Raw genomic sequence first — 21,993 nt, forward strand, 5'->3', positions numbered from 1 at the left:
GCCTACTATATATCTCCTGAGAAATGAAGCATCATGATGAGAATAACATTTTTTTTTTGGACCTGACCAATATAGGAATTTGTTTTGCTTTACTATGCATTTTGTTGCAAGGGTTTTTTGTTTGTTTTTGTTTTTCCTACCAGAGAGGACGTTGAGAGAAAAAAACAAACTTGTGAATTGAGCAAATAAAATGAAGGGGGTGTTAGGGCCGGGATTGGCAGCAGAAAGACATTAGTAACATTTCATGTAAAACAAAGGATTTCAACTGAATTTTGAAGAAAACTAGGGATTCTTTGGGGCGCACATGAGGGCCTTACAGAAGTGAAGGGCCCTCATTTAAAAAGCGTAGAATGCGATGTGGAAGGGACGATAAGCTGGCGGGTTTGGTTCGTCTGTGGAGTGTTAAGGGAAATCACAAGTTGTGGGCACTCTAAATCTATTTACTTATTTGTTTGTATTCCCCAATTGACTCTTGTTAAGTGTTTGAAGAAGGAGCCCAAATTTTGCACTTTTATTATATCCTCATCCTCTAAAACACTGTCTTGCACAGTATATATGATGAATAAACGAATTTTTAATTTAATTGATCTTTTTTTTTTAAGATTTAATTGAAGCCTTTTGTAGAGGGAGGGCGATCAGCTGCTCCATTCTGCAGATGTTTTGGAAATTTAAGCCAAAAAAGTCCCTTTTCCAAGCCTGGTGCTGGTTCCCGCGAGCTCGAACCGAAGGGAGTGGCCCGGTATGACCACGGTGGAGCTCACGTTCTTCTACCGCCATTGCACCCCCAGCCCTGGCCTAGAAAAGGAGCCCAAATTGAGGTCAAGGGCACTGCAGGCGCGGAAGGCGCAGCCCGGGCACAGACCTCGCGGCCGGTTTCTTTCCCGGGGCTGGCAGAGCCGCACCAGGCCTAGCCCCCTATTCCGCGCGCCTCCCTGCCGCGGGAGCACGCCTCCTTCCGCCTGCGCCGAAAGGGGCGGGCCTGGGGAGGGCTCCGCAGTGCCCAGGCCAGTGCTCCCGCCGCGGGCAGTGAAGATGGCTCGGCTCCTCCTCCAAGGACTGTCCAGGCTGCGCTGGAGGGAGCTGCCTTCAGGGCCGGTGCAGCGTGGCGCCGGAGTCTGCCTCGGCCCGAGGAGAGCCGGCCACCAAGACGTCGGTAGGACCGAGCGCCCCTGAGGGGAGGAGGGGGAACCCGGGATCTTCGGACCCGGCAGTCAAAGAGCCCGCCTTGGGGAGCTGAGGGGCTCCTCACTCCTCTCACCGCCGCATCTGTCCCCTCCCCCAGCCCTCTCCCTAATTCTCTTTCTCCAGCTCCACCTCCCCCATTGTCCCTTCCAACTATCTCCTCCCCAACTGTCCCTCTCATGCTGTCTCTTCCCCCAACTGTCCCTCTCCGGTTGTTCCCTCCCCCAACTGTCAGGTCCCCTGCTGTCCCCGCCCCGAGCCGTCTTACCCTTTCCCTCCAGGTTTCAGTTTTGCTTTTCTGTTTGGCTGCGAGTCGTAGTTGCGGGCCCTGCGTATTCTAAGCCCTGCTCTTTTTTTCTGACAAAAGTGCAAAATGAGATCCCCTTTCCCCAATCTCCTCTGTCGGGATTCAGAGTGGAGCTCCTCTCTGTCCGCTGGGCCCGAGACCTAGCTTTGGATCTTTCTGCCTCTCCTTTAGCTTGTGACTGGTAATCCGGGTTGTATTGCTTATTTTTCCACTGATTTGTATTTAATCTTATTAGCTAGATTGTATCCTCTTGGTCAGGACTAGGACAGAGCACTTCACGAATTGTGAACAATATATTTAAAAAGTTGACTTAAATCTCAACTAAAAGCCCACTTAATGCAAGAAATCTTTCCTTTCTTCAGAAATTCTCCCCTATTTCTCCTATTTAGCTATTTGCATGTTGTCTCCTTTATTAGATTGCAAGCTAATTTTTTTTTATCCAAAGTCATTTAGCATTTTTGACCAACACATAATGGGGGCCTAATAAATAGTGATTGATTGATTGATTGGTTGATAAGCACATAATATATATGTTAACTTACTGTCCTGCTCCGCCAAGGATTTTGAATCTAGAATAAGCATCAGAGCTTCACACTTATGTATGTTCACTTTTTTAATCACTCTGTCAAAAAGCATTCATCAAGTACTCAAACTCTGCATCTTAAAGACAATAATGAAACCATCTCTGCCCTCAAAGAAGTTATTTATTAATGGGGGAAACAAGATGTTCACATAAATATATACAAAATATCCCTATAGGGATATTTTCAGAATAGGCTACATGGAGGTTACAAGATGGCAACTCAGCTTGATCTTGAAGGGAATGAGGAATTCCAAGAGACTGAAGTGAGGAAGGGGAGTACATTTTAAGCCTGGAAGACATCCAGGGAAAAGGAGATGGAACATCACATGTGCAGAACAGCTGGACTCTTTGTGTGCAGAGAGGAGTAATGTGTAAAATGGCTACAACAATGAGAATGGTTCAAGCTGGAAAGAATTTTAAATGTCAGACAGAAGAGCTTATATTTGACACCAGAAGTAATGGAGAGCTACTGGGGTTTATTGAATAGAGGGATGACATGTTCAGACCTGTCCTTTAGGAAAATTTCTTTGGCCATTATGGGGAACATGAATTGGAGTGGGGAGAGACCAGAATAGGAAAAAGAAACTACCAAAATAATACAGGCAATTAATTAATGGTGATTAATGGTGATTAATGGCCATGTGAATTTGAGAAATGTCTCAGAGTGAGAAAAAACAAGATTTGGCAACTCCATGGGATGAGTGAGAATGAAGAGTCAAGGATGAGACCCAAGTTTCAAACCTTGATTACTGAAAGTCTAATGATGGCTTCAACAATGATAGGGAAGTGCAGAAGAAGGGTGGGTTTGTGAGAAAATAGACTAATTTCTTTTGGGGGCATATTGTGTTTGAAATGCCAAGGGGATATCCTGTTCAAAGTGCCTAATAAATCATTTGTGGTATGGAATTGGGGGTCAGGAGAGAGCCCGGGGTGGGCTACTTAGATCTAGGAGTCATCTGTATAGAGATAAGGGATTCTTATCTCTAAACATAATAGATAATAACAGGTTTATTTTTCAGGCAGGGTATTGGATTAAATGACCTCTAAGATCACTTCTAATTCTAAGAAACTGGTACTCTTTGAATGATACTAAATTGAGCATTGGTGATTTAGGCTAATTTTAGCATATTAAATGAGAAAATTGATTGCTGGGGGGGGGCAGGATTTAAAAAATTTTATTAGTAGTTCATGGAGTATGATTGTGTTCTTATATTCCGCTTAACTTTTCATTTGTGAAGCTATCTGTAAATGCTTTGGAAGCTCACAAATGGTCATGAGAAGAAAGGTTTTGTTGAACTTTGGTCTGTTTTGTAAATGTGAATGAGTGGTGTGATGCTTTCAGCTGTTAAATCAGCTCCCAAATCCAAAAAAAAGTGCCAATTTCATTACCACAAACTTGAAAAGAAGCCAATATTCAAAGCCTTCTGTTCATATAGTAGAGGATTAAAAAAAAAAAAAAAAAACGAAATTGGAATTTCATTGGTGCAGGGAACTAACTCCCTAGACTAAAGCATTTTGGTACCTACTATATATCTTAAAGTCTTAGAAATTTAAGTGACTTGCCCAGGAGCATTCAGCCTCTGATTTAGTTTTAGAGGCAGACCAGTTCCCTATCCACTATTACACACACACACACCCTCAAGTAGAGGAATCACAAAGCAATAATTTATACTATGTACACTATAAACACTTCTCTGCTTTTTAGGAAATTTCACCTTAAGGTTTCCTTAAGTTATTCCTCCTCCATGTGATTTTAAAATATAATTCCATTTTCAGTAATTATACCTATATCTAGCTTTACTTTGAGTGAATTACATCTATACAGGCAGAGGTGTGGAAGGGACTATAATTTTCTCTGGTGCCTTTGACCATTTCTCACCTGTTAAAGAGGTGTGGATGGTTAAGCAAGATGCTGAGGCCCTAGAATTTAATGTTTTGTTATTATCTGGGCTAATGAAAAAGAACAGAATTGATCTAGGACAATAGCTCATTCAAAGCTAATAAATGAATTTGACTTGGGAATAATATTTGTTAGCAGAGTTGCCTTCTAAATTGTTGTGCTTTGATTGAGAAGCATTTTCAGGGAGATGGGTTCAAGCCCTGCTTTAAATGTACTATTTCTATGATCCTCAGCAAGTTGCTTAACTACTTGGTACTCTCATCCTGGGAGAGAAAGTTAATGGTATCATGGATGGTATATTCCCTTTAGATTGCAGGGACTTGTGCTCAAATATTGACCCTGCCATCTTCAATCCATATGATCTTGACTAATTATTTAATTTCTCTGAGTCTTAGTTTCTTTTTCTGTAGAATAAAGGAGTTTGGTGAGAAGACTGCCAAAGTATCCTTCCACCTCTCGACCTATGATCCTGTGTCAATACTAGTTTGCAGTAGAACAAGGGCAGAATACCCCAAATATGTGGTGTCAGGGAGAAGTTATCAGGGAGCCAAAAAAAAAAAAATACTACCAGATACTAATATCCACACTAATTGGATTTATTAACCTTGCTCCTTACTTGCTTCCTCTGCCCACTGATGACCAATGACAGCACAGCTTATAGAGGGACAGTGACTAAACTTCAGTTGGAGAGAATAGCTGTACAATAGAAATGAGTCTTCTCCAATTCTTTTCAGTATGAGAGATTTGGATTGTAAGACTAACCACAGAATCTTAAACTCCCCCTTCTCCCTAAGTCTACACTTCAAATTTTCTTGGTATTGGCTCTCATTCTCTCCACCTTTGAACCAGTCTCTGAGAAAAAAAATAGACTTTCTCCTTGCCAAGGCTAACCCCTCTTTTTCTGCCTTTGGTACTATTATTCCATCTGGGGCAGAGGTTATCAAATTTTTGTTTTCAGTATCTTTATCCTATTAAAAATGATTGAGGATCTCTCCAAAGCGTTTTTGTTTATCTGGATTATATTTATAAACATTTACCATATTGGAAATAAAAACTATTTTTGAATTTGTAGACCTTCTAAAAGGGTTTCAGAGATCTCCAGGATTCTCTAGACCATACTTTGAGAACCACTGATCTGGGGTGTATAGAGTATTCAAAGAAAACTAGCACTTGTGCTGTGAGGGCTTTCTGGGCCCTTTTCAGGGCTGCTCATTCACCTTTGCTGTTTACCTGACACTCAGCTCTCATGCTGTGTCTCCAAGAAATTGGAGTATGGTGATCAGCCACCTCTTCCTCCTCCTTTGCCTCCACCCCACTCTGTAAAATGATCTTGGCAGATGAGCTAAACCAGGTTGAGGATAGCCAATAGATTTAAACCTGTCACTGAGTTAAAGAGATATCCGCCCCAAGCATGTGAAGACTTTCCCTGGCAGAATGGATGAACGAGAACTATTTGGTCCATCCACCATGAAGGTGACCAGGAAGTCCAATGGCACTTAGAGCTTGGTCAGACATCAAAGATACCAAGGTTAGCCACTGCATCCCAGTCTGTAACTATCATCTTAACCTTTGTCTTGCCACTGAAGAGAGAAGAAAGAGTGAGACTGATTACTGCACAAATCTGTCTGACTTAAATCCAATTCATCATTCAGTCAAAACATCTCCTATGATGTAATTGGTCCTATTAGAAAGCAAAGGAGAATATTTTCTCTCTCTCCTTTCTCTGTCTCTCTGTCTCTATGTGTCTCTCTGTCTCCCCCTTCTTTCTCTCTCTCTCTCTTCTTCTCTTTCTCTTTTCTCTCTCTGTTTCTCACTTTCTCTCGCTCTCTTTCTTTCTTTCTCTCTACCTCTTTCCTCTCTTCTTCTCTCCCCTCCTTTCCCACTCTTATTTCACCCTCTTTCCCACTCTCCTCTCATGACCTCCTCCCTGTCCACCCCTTTCTCTTTCCATGTCTCTGTCTCCATTTCCCCCTCTCCTCCCACAATGACTCTTTTTCTATTGCCCTCAGTCCTTCCTCAGCAAACAAAGCCATGATTAATTTTTGAAGGGAGATCGGGACATATAGTTGCTCTGAGTTATCTTTCTATAGAATCTCCTGTAATAGCTTCTAGCTATACTCATGATAGGAAATATTTCTTCAGAATCAATAAGAGAAGAGAAAAGGTCAAGTGCTATCCTTAGATGCTCAATCAGAATTTATTCAACTGTTTTTAGTATATAACTACAGCAATGATTCTCTCCCCTACTGCCCCACCCTGCCACCCCCAACTGCTTCTAGTATGGATGGATAAACTGGGCTTCTGCTTATTATTAAATTTCTTATTAAACCGATGAACCCTTCAAATCATTTTGTACAGTGTCCTTGGAAACTATGGAGGGTGAGAATTTGGGAAGAAAGGAACTAAATGTCTCTTTGCTTTTCTGCAAGATGATGAATAGTATGCTATCTGAGACCAATGCAGAGGGAAAGAGGGGAAGTAAAAATTAAAATTAATCGTGCTTTTTAAAATGTTCTTTTTTTAAAAACCAATATAGGATCTTTCAAGAAGCATGGTGAGCCAGCCACTGACTGGAAAAAGAAATTGACTCCAGAACAGTACTACGTCACTAGAGAAAAGGGAACGGAACTGGTAAACTACTCCATATGGGCAGGGAGGGATGGGGGAAAGGATGTTCAGAAGAGAGGGAGAGGGAAGAGTAGATAATAGGATTAGAGGATCTTAAAGAACTTTAACAAACCATGGAGCTCAATCCCACAAACGGGAAAACTGAGGCTCAGAGAGACAATCTGGCTTGAAAGTCAAAGTCCCAAATCTGGGATTTGTAATCAGGTCCTCTGACCTCAAATCCCATTTCTTTCCCACTGTGCCATGAGATCACCGAATTTATATCTGGACAGATCTTAGAGAGTATCTAGCCCACCTTATCAGTTTATAAAGGAGGAAACTAAGAACGTAAACTCACCTGTGGCCACACAGATAAACTGGGCTTCAAAGCTTGGTCTTCTGATTCCAGATCCAATCTGGAGGATGCCGATTCTTGTTCCAGACTGCCTGTCCTCAGACTCAAGAGTTGAGAAATCCTTGTCTAATATAGCTATCTTTCAGACAATCAAAGAATTTGGTCATCTCCTAAGAAAAAATTATCTGTATTCCTGTTGGCAGCATCATTTCATCCAGTTCAGTTCAGATACTTTTTTATGGACTTTCAGGACTTTCATCTGAATCTCGATTCTGCCCTTATATGTGATCACATTTGAGTCATCTTCTCTGTGCTTCTAGCTCCACATCTATGAAACAGGGATCAGAATCATACCTGTGGGAAGTGTGATGTAAACCTTCAAGTGGTATATAAGCCCGAGTTACTCTTCTCTGCTTCTAACTATAATCTATCCCAAACTTTGTAAACTACTATGTTCCTTATAAGACTCTTTGGGATAGAGACTGTCCACTTAGATTTAGGTACTAAACATCTGAAGGCATTGAATTATTAAGCAGTTTCACCTGGAGAGTATAAATGTATCAAATCAAGGCAGTATTATAGGAAGGCTATAATATAGCTGCAGTTTTACTTGCCCATGCAAATTCATGCCACGATTTAGATATGCTCTTCTTTACAATAGAAAGAGCATCCTGTACTTGAAAACAATGTTAAATAATCAGAGCTACTATATATATATATATATATATATATGTTTATATATACATATATATTACAGTGATATAGTTATGTAAACTTATAGAAGCAATGGATAAATAATACCTTCATTTTATATGTCACTTTAAATTTACAAAACACTTTCACATATATTCTCTCATTTGATCCTTACAACAGCTTTGTGAGGAAGCTGCTTGTCATTCTCCCCATTTTACAGATGGGGAAACTGAGGCTGAATGAAGTTTTGGTTCATTTGGTTCAAGAGCTTTGTCCTAGATCACACAACTACTGAAACAAGATTTGAACTCAAGTTCTCCTGGCTCTAAATTCTGCGTTTTACCCACTGTATCAACTGTACCTGAAAGTAGAGATTGATTTTAGGTCTGTGCCTGACATAATTCTCTGAAGATAGTAGGTATGGAGCAAATAATGTATTCTGAATTGAATTCTACTCCATTTAAGTAATGAGACCTGGGTTAAGTATCTTAATCTGAGTCTCTTGTTTCTTGTCAATAAAATGGGTTAATGCTACCCATTTAGTTCATCATGTTTTTGTGAGACATAAGTGAAATTATTATTATTATAACATTATTCTCACCCATTCTATTGCTGAAAGGGTCTCCTCTGGCCTTATTCAACTGCTATAGTCTTTTGAATGTTTAAAAGGTATTTAAAGAGAAAATTTTATGAAAATTAAAACAAAGAATTAATAAAACCACGATATTTTTCCCATCCCTTCCAGAAGTTTAGGGATGATGCCTCCTGAAGCATAAGTGAATCACAAGTTATAATTGTCCTCTGGATCCTTAGGGAGGCTTCCAGAGTTTATAAAGCTAGGTCCAATTCTTAAGTACAGAATGAATGGGTGAACAAATGAATAAAGCATTTAGTAAACCTTTACTATGGGCAAAACATTGGGGATGATCCCTGCTCTCCAGGATCTCACAATAGGGGAGGACAAAGCATATGGAAGGTTTCAGCTACATGTCAGAGGGGAAGGCCCCATGGTCCTTACAATGCAGAAGGAAAGCAGATCGTCATGTATCTTCTGTATTGTCATCTCCACTGATAAATCTTATCAGTTTCTAACACTGAATCATTTGACAGTGCTAAGGATTTGAGTGGCAAGATCTTTCTTTCGGAATCATCATTAGCTATGGCTGGAGTTCCTGTAGGAAAGTTGCCAGGCTATATCTCTTTCTACAAGGGTTAGCGTCCCACAATGATGGTTGAAGGTACTGGGCTGGAAGCACCAATAAGCCCAAGACTCTGGGGCTCAGAGTACTGGACTGGCTCCATCAGGGGTCGGGAAAGAGCAGTAGAAGTGATGGCACTTTGACTTGTCTGGCCCATGCTGCCTCCTCTCTCTTTCTCAGTCTGTCTGTCTGTCTGTTTCTTTGTCTCTTTGTTTTTCTGTCTTTATCTCTGTTTCTCCTCTCTCTCTCTCTCTCTCTCTCTCTCTCTCTCTCTCTCTGTCTGTCTCTCTGTCTCTCTCTCTCTGTCTCTCTCTCTCTCTGTCTCTCTCTTTCTCTCTGTCTCTGTCTCTCTGTCTCTCTCCCTCTCTGTCTCTCTCTCTTTCTCTCTCTCTCTCTCCCTCTCTTTCCCTCTATGCTTCTGTGTCTCTCTTTGTGTCTCTTGTGTTTCTGAATCTTTGTGTCTCTCTGTCTGTCTCTTTCCTCTCCTTGATACTTTTGCTAGGCTGCCATGCTTGCCCTCTGTGTAGCACACAGTTGGTTGGCAGTTGGTAGGAATGACTAGCCCTTTCTCTAAGAAATCACTTCCCTGGATGATGGCCATGAAGTCTGGACTGGAATCAAGTGGTCCAAGAGGCACTGCTACTCCCAGGGTTCTTGTGCCCATTTGCCAGACAACGTTTGGTGTGTGTGAAATATTTCAGATCCTGGAGATAAACTGCCAGATGTTTAGCAGAATAAATTTGTGGGTTTCTCAGGCAGATGGTATATATAACACACCCTGTATGTTTGGCTACTTTACAAAATGAGCCCAGTCTATGATCTAAACTCCTGTTGCAAATCCATTTGGAATTTATTCTTTTCCATATTCTATATGTTTAAAAAATCTGTCTAACTTGTGAGCCTCTGATGAGATTTGTTAAATATCCAGAAAGCCTACAATCCTAATAACTTATATGGCACTTGAAGACTTACTAAGTGCTTTTGGACAGCATGAAATGATAATTATGATGATAACTGATATTTTTATATTACTTGAAGGTTTAAAGAAAGTGTTTTAGGGACATTATCTTCATCCAATACTCATGAAAAACAAAGAAGTACCAGCCAGGCAGTTCTTGCCTTTAAGGACCTTACACTCAATTTGAGGAGATCAGTCATATACAATTGAATCTTAAATGGCAATATAAAGTAGTGTATGATGAAGTGACAAGGCAGTGTTGTAGGGTGAGCTTATATGGTATAGTAGAAAGAGACGACTATGAGCCAGAGAAAATTAAGAAGGGGATTCTAGAGTAATTTGCTTTGAAGACTGAGACATATTTGAATAGGCAGACAGGAAGTGTGCAGGTTGGGTATTTTAAAAATGCAAATAGAATTGCCCCTTTGGTGCATTTTGTGAGCCCAAGCATAAGTGCCACAAATTCAAGAAACTTCCCTTCATTACAGATGCTCCTGATGGAAGCTTAGGGTGGTACTGCCCATAAAGGAAGGTGCCAGATCCTCTTGGCAAAAGACCCAGCTCTGATTTCTACAGCTAATTTTAGGGTTTATAGAGGGAAAAGGTCCAAATGTGCCCAGATGGCCTGCTCACAAGGTTAATTTGAAATTGTCCTTTATGCAGAACACTACAGAACACAGTGGTACAACTGCCATAGGAAGTCTGAATGTCTGACCTTTTGAGTTTTCCGAGTAAGAAACATGTGAGAAGCTCGGAAGTCCCAAGTTTGATTTCCCATGGCTGCTAGTGATTTCATTTTAGGACTTTTGGCTAGCCGTTAGATAGTATTCATAGTTCTCACCTAACCCTGGGCTAATAACTGAGTATTTCTGGAGCAACTAAGAAAGAGTAGGAGAAAGGTTCAAAGGAGGAGAGAAATGGCCAAACAAATGGACAAAGACAGACTCCTACGTGCATTCGCTGTAAGATATTCATTTCATTATTGATTCAACTTCTCGAGCGCCTCAATGGTTCTCTGGCTCCATATTGAATTCCTTTTAAAGTTATAAAGCCCTGTCACATTTAGTTAATGCAGCTACCAAATCAATCAACAAACTTTTATTTAGCATGTACTATGGGGCAGGCACTGGAGATTCAAAGTTCCAAAAGTACTTGCTTTCCAATTGGGACGTCCCATCATGGTCACTAGGAGAGCCCGGCCCCATATTTAACACGTATTAATTGTCCAGTATGTCAAATACCTCATGGAGCATATTAAAGACAAACACCTCCTCCCCTCCTTGCTCAGCTAGGCTTTTATATATTCATATTCCCACTTTAATTGGGGATTTCAAAGTGCTTTAGCCAGTAGATTCCTATTGAATTAGCTCCTTTGGAATGGAGGCTGAAACCTTATACAGTTGCAGAGGATGAGACTTTGGTCTCCTGCTTTTTAAAATACTTTGAAGTTCTTGGATGAAAGGTGTTAGATAAATACAAGGCATTATTAATGCCACAATTTGAATATTTGGCACAATAAAGACTGAGCTGTAAATAAGTCTGTAGGTTTCTTCTGGAGAAGCCCGCTGCAGTCATTCTCACTTGGGATATTTGGGCTGCCTGTCAGGTTGGCACAAGGATTCCTAGAGACGTGGCCTGTTTCTGAGTTACGGCCTTAATTTTAAGACTCGTCCCTGCTTTTTAAATATGATACTGTAGAACTTGTCCCTGACATGGAACCTAGAAAGTAACAGCCTTTCTTTATTTTGCAGCCCTTCAGTGGAGTGCTATTGAATAATACAGAGTCAGGAATATATCACTGTGTTTGCTGTGATAGCCCACTGTTTAGGTAAGACTTTCCCTCTATAGCTGGGAAGCTCTGTATGCTCCAAACCCTGCATGGTATTGTGTGCTGACCTGGAATCAGTGCTGCCTAAAATCAGTGCCCAAAGATTTGAGTTTTTTTTTTTTCCCCCCTGAGGCAGTTGGGGTTAAGTGACTTGCTCAGGGTCATACAGCTAGGAAGTGTTAAGTGTCTGAGGCTAGATTTGAACTCGGGTCCTCCTGACTTCAGGGTTGGTGCTCTATTTACTGTGCCACCTGAAGTCTTTTTTTTTTTTAATTTACACAAGTTTGGGAGTTGCTGCAAATGACAGAATTTGAGTAGAACTTCTATCCAAAACAGGGGTCCATAACCTGGTGTCCATAAGCCTTAGCATGGGGGTAGCGAGGGTACAGAAATTCATGGACTTGAATGGGGAGAAAATTAATATTTTTATTTTTATTAATCTCTTAACTGAAATTTAACAATTCCTTCAATTATTAAAAAATCTGCAGACTTCCCTAGCCTGTCAAAGACATCCATGAAAAAAAAATTCATGAAAAACATAAAGAAGTTAAGAATACCTGCTGAAGGTCAATAATATTATTTTTATACATATTATCATAAAATGTGGACTTACTTTTATTTTTAGTCTAGCTTTGTGTTTTTCTTTCTGTGCCCTCAATAACTATAAAATACAAATAAGCAATATTATTGGATACCTAAAACCATGAAAACATAAAAATGTTAAGAACATCTGCTGAATGTCAATAATATTATTTTTATAACATATTATTGTAAAATGTGGACTTATTTTTATTTTGAAGTCTAGTTTTGTGTTTTTCCTTCTGTGTGCCCCATAACTATAAAATACAAATAAGTGATATTATTGGATATCTAAAGATAAAACCAGGAGAATGTTTTTAAGGGAAAAAAGATTTGAGGAGGAGGGAAATCCCATAATGTTCCATTATCATGAGATGAAATTGGTAGCCCTATTGCAGAAAATGGGTTTATAACTTAATTTAAGAAATGTAGTTTTTTATGAGGATAGATTCCCCAAAGTACTTGACAGTGGTGAATACCATGCCCTTTTCTATAGAGTTAAAAGTAAATTAAATTGTCCCTTGATTTCAAAGACTCTTTTAAGTGAATCAGGATCTGAACTCTCACAACAAAGGCTTTTTGTTTAGACATGCAGGAAACAGTCTTTAAAAAAGTAGATTAGATGAACAAGAAAGGAAAACATCTTTGAAGTCCTGTTTTTTAGAACTTCAAAGATGTTTTCCTTTCTTGTGCATCTCCTCTAAATTGGTTTAGAATAAAATATAAATCAAGCCAGCTCTGTGAATCTTCCATTAGACAGTAGTTCATTATGTCCTCTTGGCCTTGAACAGATTGGGTTTTCCAGCACTGTGGCTAATGTGGACTGCATTAGGACTTAGGGAAGACCAGACCCCTGCTATCAAAGGATGAATGGAGATTAGGATTGATTTTTCCTTCATTCTCATTGATAGGCAGGCTCCTGCCTGGATTCATTTACTCCATCAGTGACTTGTGAGAAATGATCTGAGATGGCAGTCAGCCCTAAAATGATGTGAGGTAATTGAGGCTAAATAGGTTAATTTTTACACAATTTGCAAATCACATTTCCACAGTGCCACTGACATTGGTTATCTCAGAGACCTAAGGTCTCATAAAGACGGAGAAACATGCTCTGAGCGCCAGAACAGCCCTAGATTTTTAAAATGCTGACAAAATGTACATACTCCTAAGTGCAGAATCATAGCCGAATCTTGCTTGTCAAAGAGACAGGAAAATAAAAAATGTGTCCAATTTTTAAAAGGCTTGACTTGCCGACACTGTGTTAGATTTTTTTTTTCTTTTTAACAATATCCTTGGACATGAATGAGAAAAGTTAAGGAGTCTTTCCTTGAATGGATTGTCGATTTTACTGTGTCAACAGAGTGAGAAGTAAGGCTAAATAAGGTCAGCAGCCACCCAGGGCACAGCACACTGAGGAGCAGAGAGGAGCAATCAGGGATGCTTTGTCAATATATATGCTTTTATTTCCAGAAAACTAACTTTCCATGACATACTGGTTACTTTAGGGTCCAATTTTCTAAATGTATTTGCTTTGACCTCTTCTGTTTGCGTGCCTGAGATTTTGTTTTTGTTTTTCCTTTTCTTGTACTTGATTTCTTTATCTGTAAGGTAGAGTCAGTGTTTTCTCTTCAGACTATTCCCTCCAATCAGATAGAGCAACTCCACATATTTGCCTTGCCCGCTCTATTTTCACTCTCCATCTTTGAACATCTTGGTTCCCCTTTCCTCTCTGAATACTCCTCTTCTTCCTTCCATTTATCTAAAGCATATTCATCCTATAAACCCAGAGTCTTTTTCCTGAAACTTTTGAGTACTTCTTTTTCCTATTTTCAAGTATTCAATACTTAATTGTTCTTGCTATTCCCTGTTGGTTAATTCTGTCCCAATAAGATTGCTGAGGAATCATGTTAATGGAGTGAACACCAGATTCAGATTCAGGACACCTAAATTTGAGTCTCAATTCTGCTACTAGTACGTTCTTCAGCAAGTCATTTTTTGGGCCCCCTTTTCCTCCCTTGAGAAATGAAAGATTTAGATGACATTGAAGTTCTTTTCCAGCTTTGTCGATGACTCTTAAGGGCTGTGGTCTAATGTGTACATTTGTGTTCCCACCGCATTTAGTACAGTACTGAGCACTTAGGGAATTATAAACTGTGAAACAAATCTCAACTTCTCTGAGACTTGATTTCTATATTTATTTAGTGAGAATTCTTGCCAAACCTATGATGAATAGCTGGTAGTTGGTCAACTCATGGATTTAATAGTTATACTGCATGGTTCAGCAATGACAGGATTATTGTGCAGATCAAATGAGGTTGTATATGTGGAATTACTTGGAAAAATATATTCTACAAATGGAAGCTATAAAGTGAGAAAAGTGAGACCCAGGAATGTTAACCACATATAGTGAAGAAAGAACATTAACAAGGTAAATGTTTCAAAAGGAGTATGACTAGAATGATGATGGGATTTGAGACAAAGCTATTCGAGAGAGAATTGAAAAAACTGGGGATGTTTAGTCTGGGGAAAAAATAAGATGTGATAGAAGTCATTGATATCTTTAAGTATCTTATTATTATATAAAAGAAAGATAAAACTTGTTCTTCTTGGTTCCAGCTGGCAAGATCAGAAGAAATGCAAAGCTGCAGAAAAGCAAATTCCAGGCTGGCTATTTGGGAAATTCTTTATTAATTAGTCATAACAAAAATTGGGGGAGAAACTGCTTCAGGCAGCAGGGAGTTTGAGATAACATATCTATGGTACCTCAGAATACTACGTGAAAGCTAGCTATAAAGTCTAGCATCTGAGGACTTCTGGCAAGATAGCTGATGACTCATGATGATTAAGTCTGGATTATTCCCTTCCTATCCCATATCTCCAGCATCTTTCCAAATATCAAGAAATGCAACAGTAAAAGAATAGCAGTCAATAAAAATAGGGGCAGGAAAAAACTCATTACAAAAAAACCTGCCCCCTCAAAAAACCAAACCCAGTAGAGATAGTGATAAAAAATAAAAGTGGATAGGCAACCTAAAGGAGGCTCCAATATCATGAATAAATAATATATGTAATGAAAGAAGTGATTCAAAAATCTCATAAGAGAAGGAATATGCAGTTAACAATTACTAATTCTTTTACAATTTTGTGGAAATCTTTGTTTTTTTTTTCCATAAAAACTGAGTTATTTGTGTGTGTATATATATATATAATTGATTATGGAAAAAAATACAATGATTTCCACAAAATTGTAAAAGAATTAGTGAAAGAAGTAAGGAGTAAAAGAATTAGTGGAAGAAATAAAGATGAAGAACTAGAGCTGTCAAGAAAAGAAATCACTAAGACAGACCATAATAAATAAGGACAAAGTATGAAGAATTTCTCCCAAACAGTAGATTCTATGGAGAAAAAAAGAGAAAATGGAAGAAAGATTTATTATATCAAAATAAAAAGATTAGAAGACTGGTAGAAAACTGACCTTTCTATAAATCAACATAACTGACTTTGAGGATAAAATGCACCCAGATGACTGGAGAATCACTTTGGGGAAAAAAATATAATGAAATGAAAATTCTGAATACCAAACTTTAATAAATCATACAAGAAAGTATTCTAGAAATGTTAGAAATAAAGGGCAAATATTCAGAACAAGACTCCTCAGATCATTAAGAGAAAGAAAGCTTACCCAGAACTATCCCTGTGAAACTCTAGATATCAAATATTCCAACAAACAAAAAATCTTGTAAGCAATCTAGCAGAATCCTTTCACATACCAAGAGAAAAGTCAAAATAAATAATTTAAAAGCTATTACTTGTGTACAAGAAACAAAAGAAAAACATTAAAATATTCCAAAAAAGCAAAGGAAATCAGTAGGAGATATACCAAATTCTCAAACTGAAAAAAAGTGAAAAGCTCTGAAAGTCTTCCAAGATAAAAAGTTATACCTAGACAACAACAGGTTCTTTCCAGAGATAGTGGGGACTTGAAGGGACTCTTTTGCTAGACAGAAAGGATGTGCTTGTCTGTACTATATCCTACCCCCAGAAGGGAATTCTCTTTAAGTCCATGGGACTTCCTGACAGAAAACAATGGGGAGGAAGTTTACAGTGAAGACTTTTAAAACTTCACTTAATATTGAGACTCACCATGTCTTTTTTTTTTTTTCAATTTTGAAATAAATTTCTTTACAACATTATCCCTTGCCCTCACTTCTGTTCCGACTTTTTCCCTCCCTCCCTCCACCCCCTCCCCCAGATGGCAAGCAGTCCTATACATGTTAAATGTGTCACAGTATATCCTAGATACAGTATATGTGTGCAGGACCAAACAGTTCTCTCTTTTTTTAATAACTTTTTATTGACAGAACCCATGCCAGGTAATTTTTTACAACATTATCCCTTGCACTTGCTTCTGTTCCAGTTTTTCCCCTCCCTCCCTCCAACCCCTCCCCCAGATGGCAAACAGTCCTATACATGTTAAATATGTCACAATATATCCTAGATAATATATATATATATATATATATATATATATATATATATATATATATGCAGAACCGAACCGAACAGTTCTCTTGTTGCACAGGGAGAATTGGATTCAGAAGGTAAAAATAACCTGGGAAGAAAAACAAAAATGCAGTTTACATTCATTTCCCAGTGTTCTTTCTTTGGGTGTAGCTGTTTCTGTCCAAACTGAGTTAGATCTTCTCTTGTGTTGAAGAAATCCACTTCCATCAGAATACATTCTCATACAGTATCGTTATTGAAATATATAATGATCTCCAGGTTCTACTCATTTCACTTAGCATCAGTTCATGTAAGTCTCGCCAGTCCTCTCTGTATTCATCCTGCTGGTCATTTCTTACAGAACAATAATATTCCATAACATTCATATACCACAATTTACCCAACCATTTTCCAATTGATGGGCATCCATTCATTTTCCAGTTTCTAACTACTACAAACAGAGCTGCCACAAATATTTTGGCACAGGTCCCTTTCCCTTCTTTAGTATCTCTTTGGGGTATAAGCCTAGTAGTAGCACTGCTGGATCAAAGAGTATGCACAGTTTGATAACTTTTTGGGCATAATTCCAGATTGCTCTCCAGAATGGTTGGATTCATTCACAACTCTACCAAAAATGCATCAGTGCCCCAGTTTTCCCACATTCCCTCCAACATTCATCATTATTTTTTCCTGTCATCTTAGCCAATCTGACAGGTGTGTAGTGGTATCTCAGAGTTGTCTTAATTTGCATTTCTCTGATCAATAGTGATTTGGAACATGCTTTCATATGAGTGGAAATAGTTTCAATTTCATCATCTGAAAATAGTCTGTTCGTATCCTTTGAACATTTATCAATTGGAGAATGGTTTGATTTCTTATAAATTAGAGTCAATTCTCTATATATTTTGGAAATGAGGATTTTATCAGAACCTTTAACTGTGAAAATGTTTTCCCAATTTGTTGCTTCCCTTCTAATCTTGTTTGCATTAGTTTTGTTTGTACAAAGGCTTTTAAATTTGATATAATCAAAATTTTCTATTTTGTGATCAATAATGATCTTTAGTTCATCTTTGGTCACAAATTTCTTCCTCCTCCACAAGTCTGAGGGCTAAACTATCCTATGTTCCTCTGATTTATTTATAATCTTCTTCTTTATACCTAAATCATGGACCCATTTTGATGTTATCTTGGTATACAGTGTTAAGTGTGGGTCCATGCTTAATTTCTGCTATACTAATTTCCAGTTTTCCCAGCAGTTTTTGTCAAATAATGAATTCTTATCCCAAAAGTTAGGATCTTTGGGTTTGTCAAACACTAGATTGCTATAGTTGACTATTTTGTTTCATGAACCTAACCTATTCCAGTGATCAACTAATCTATTTCTTAGCCAATACCAAATAGTTTTGGTGACTGCTGCTTTATAATATAGTTTTAGATCAGATACAGCTAGGCCACCTTCATTTGATTTTTTTTCATTAATTCCCTTGAGATTCTTGACGTTTTATTCTTCCATATGAACTTTGTTGTTATTTTTTCTAGATCATTAAAATATTTTCTTGGGAGTCTGATTGGTATAGCACTAAATAAATAGATTATTTTAGGGAGTATTGTCATCTTTATTATATTCACTCAGCCTATCAAGGAACACTTAATATTTTTCCAATTATTTAAATATGGCTTTGTGTGGAAAGTTTTTTGTAATTTTGTTCATATAATTCATGACTTTCCTTTGGTAGATAGATTCCCAAATATTTTATGCTGTCGACAGTTATTTTGAATGGAATTTCTCTTTGTACCTCTTGCTGTTGGATTGGTGATGTATAAAAATGCTGAGGATTTATGTGCATTTATTTTGTCCTGCAACTTTGCTAAAGTTATGAATTATTTCTAATAGCTTTTTAATAGAATCTCTGGGGTTCTCTAAGTATACCATCATATCATCTGCAAAGAGTGATAGTTTGGTTTCCTCATTACCTGCTCTAATTCCTTTAATCTCTTTCTCAACTCTAATTGCTGAGGCTAGCGTTTCTAATACAATATTGAATAATAATGGTGATAGTGGGCAACCTTGCTTCACTCCTGCTCTTACTGGGAAAGGTTCCAGTTTTTCCCCATTGCATATGATGTTTACTGAATGTTTTAAATATATGCTCCTGACTATTTTAAGGAAAAGTCCATTTATTCCTATAGTCTCAAGTGTTTTTAATAGGAATGGATGTTGGATTTTATCAAATGCTTTTTCTGCATCTATTGAGATGATCATATAGTTTTTGTTAATTTGGTTATTGATATAGTCAATTATGCTAATAGTTTTTCCTAATATTGAACCAGCCCTGCATTCCTGATATAAATCCTACTTGGTCATAGTGTATTATCCTGGGAATGATTTTCTGTAGTCTTTTTGCTAATATTTTATTTAAGATTTTAGCATCAATATCCCTTAGGGAGATTGGTCTATAATTTTCTTTCTCTGTTTTCAACCTGTCTGGTTTAGGTATCCGTTTCATGTCTGTGTCATAAAAGGAATTTGGTAGGACTCCTTTATTCCCTATTTTTTCAAATAGCTTATATAGCATTGGGACTAATTGTTCTTTAAATGTTTGGTAGAATTCACATGTAAATCCATCTGATCCTGGGGATTTTTTCTTAGGGAGTTGATTAAAAGCTTGTTCTATTTCTTTTTCTGAAATGGAACTATTTAAGCAATTTATTTCCTCCTCTGTTAATCTGGGAAACTTATATTTTTACAGGTAGTCATCCATTTCACTTAGATTATCAAATTTATTGGCATAAAGTTGGGCAAAGTAACTCCTTATTGTTGCTCTAATTTTTTCTTCATTGGTGGAAAGTTCCCCCTTTTCATTTTTAAGACTAACAATTTGATTTTCCTCTTTCCTTTTTTCTAATCAGATTTACCAAAGATTTATCTATTTTATTGTTTTTTTCATAAAATCAACTCTTAGTTTTATTAATTCAATAGTTTTTTTACTTTCAATATTATTAATTTCTCCTTTTAATTTTAGAATTTCAAGCTTAGTATTTGATTGGGGATTTTTGATTTGGTCTTTTTCTAGCTTTTTATAAGTTGCAAGCACAGTTCATTGATCTTCTCTTTCTCTATTTTATTCAAGTAAGCCTCTAAAGATATAAAATTTCCTCTTATTACTGCTTTGGCTGCATCCCACAAATTTTGGTATGATGTCTCATCATTGTCATTATCTTGAGTGAAATTAGTAATTGTGTCTATAATTTCACCTAATCATTCTTTAAGATGAGATTATTTAGTTTCCAATTACTTTTTGGTTATTTACCCCTAACTTTTTGTTGAATGTAGTTTTTATTGCATCATGATCTGAAAAGAAAGCATTTACGATTTCTGCCTTCCTGCATTTAATTTTGAGGTCTTTATGTCCTAAAATATGGTCAATTTTTGTATAAGTTCCATGGACTGCTGAGAAGATAGCATACTCCTTTCTGTCACCATTCAATTTTCTCCAAAGATCTATCATAGCTAATTTTTCTAATATTCTATTTACCTCTTTAATTTCTTTCTTATTTGTTTTGTGGTTTGATTTGTCTAATTCTGAGAGTGCAAGATTGAGATCTCCCACTATTATAGTTTTGCTGAGACTCACCATTGTCTTAAGCAAAGAGAAAAAAAAAAGGATTGACTATTTCTTTTCATTTTTTTTTTATTCTGACTTGAAAGACAGACAGATTGTAGTTTGAAGACTTAACCTAAACTTAAGTATATTATGAGAAATGGAAATAATAACTCATTTTGATAAAGAGAAGCACTGGGAAGTGCAGATACCATATCAGAAAGTCTCTCTCATCATAAAAAAAATAAGGAATAAATACTGCCTGATACTTTATTGCAATATAAAAATGTGGCCTGCATATTAAAGAGTATGACATCAGAGTAAAAGCTCTGCCAAGCTGGAAGGACCCGAGGCCCAATGATAGACTGAGGTAGGTAAAGCATCGAACTTGAGACAGGAAGAACCAAGTTCAAATCTTGACTCAAATATTTACTAGTTATATGACTCTCTAATAATTCCTTAGCCTCTTCATGTCTCAATATCTTTATCTTTAAGACTAAGAGGTTGGAATCTGAGGGTCTTTTTATTTCTAAATATGTTATCCTATGATATTCTGATTGTTTAAGGACAAGCTTAGTTAAATTCAAAGAGGCTCTTTGCAAGGTTGGCTGAAGGATGACAATTATCATTATTATTTGGTAGAGCAATTCATAAAAATCATCTGAGCCACAGAAGAATTGCCAATACAAACCAAGCTCCATTAAGCTTTGAAGCTTTTTTTTTTTTTTTAACATTTTTATAAGTTTTGAGTTCCAAATTTTATCCCTCTTTCCCTCCTCCCTAAGACAATTAGATATAGGTTATACTTGTGCAATTATATAAAACATTTCCACATTAGTCATTTTGTACAGGACAACTAAAACAAAAGGAAAAAAAGGAACAGAGTGAAAAATAGCCTGCTTCAGTCTGTATTCAAACAATGTCAGTTCTTTCTCTGGGAGTAGGTAATATGCTTCATCATTAATCCTTTGGGGTCGTCTTGCATCATTGTATTACTGAGAATAGCTAAGTCATTCATAGTTCTTCATTAAACAATATTGCTGTTTACTGTGTACAACTTTTTCTGAGTTCTGTTCGCTTCACTATGCATCAAATCATGTAAGTTTTTCTAGATTTTTCAGAAATCATCCTGCTTGTCACTTCCTATAGCCCAATAATATTCTGTTATAATCATATACCATAGTTTGTTTAGTCATTCTCTAATAGAGGAAATCCCATTTCCAATTCCTAGCTGCCGCATAGGAACTATTATAAATATTTTTGTACAAATAAATCCATTTCCCCTTTTTTGAATGTCTTTAGTATGTAGACCTAAATTCTGATGGAAGTGGATCTCTTCGAAAAAGAGAGCCTTAATTGATCAAAGATGGACAGAAGCAGCTACACCCAGAGAAAGAACACTGGGAAATGAATGTAAACTGCTTGCATTTTTGTTTTTCTTCCCGGGTTATTTATACCTTCTGAATTCAATTCTCCCTGTGCAACAAGAAAACTGTTCGGTTCTGCACACATATATTGTATCTAGGATATACTGCAACCCATTCAACATGTAAAGGACTGCTTGCCATCTGGGGGAAGGGGTGGAGGGAGGGAGGGGAAAAATCGGAACAGAAGTGAATGCAAGGGATAATGCTGTAAAAAATTACCCTGGCATGCGTTCTATCAATAAAAAGTTATTAAAAAAAAAAGTATGTAGA

General features: G+C 37.5%; 1 protein-coding gene and 1 long non-coding RNA gene across 2 annotated transcripts in view; one reads left to right on the forward strand and one right to left on the reverse strand.

The window, feature by feature from the left end:
* Window positions 1–554: 554 nt before the first annotated feature.
* LOC127564135 (uncharacterized) lies at window positions 555–5,747 on the reverse strand. Its single transcript, XR_007954198.1, has 2 exons — window positions 1,451–5,747; window positions 555–795 (listed from the first exon to the last, which is right to left on the reverse strand). It is a non-coding gene; the product is annotated as an uncharacterized LOC127564135 (long non-coding RNA).
* MSRB2 (methionine sulfoxide reductase B2) overlaps window positions 742–21,993 on the forward strand; it is a 29,024-nt gene continuing 7,772 nt past the window's right edge. Inside the window, exons 1-3 of the mRNA XM_052000457.1 lie at window positions 742–1,153; window positions 6,509–6,603; window positions 11,536–11,612. Coding sequence (XP_051856417.1) covers window positions 742–1,153; window positions 6,509–6,603; window positions 11,536–11,612 — 584 coding nt within the window. The remainder of the gene's footprint in view (window positions 1,154–6,508; window positions 6,604–11,535; window positions 11,613–21,993) is intronic.

The sequence above is a fragment of the Antechinus flavipes genome, chromosome 5 (assembly GCF_016432865.1).
Source record: "Antechinus flavipes isolate AdamAnt ecotype Samford, QLD, Australia chromosome 5, AdamAnt_v2, whole genome shotgun sequence".
In the NCBI taxonomy this organism is placed as follows: Eukaryota; Metazoa; Chordata; class Mammalia; order Dasyuromorphia; family Dasyuridae; genus Antechinus; species Antechinus flavipes.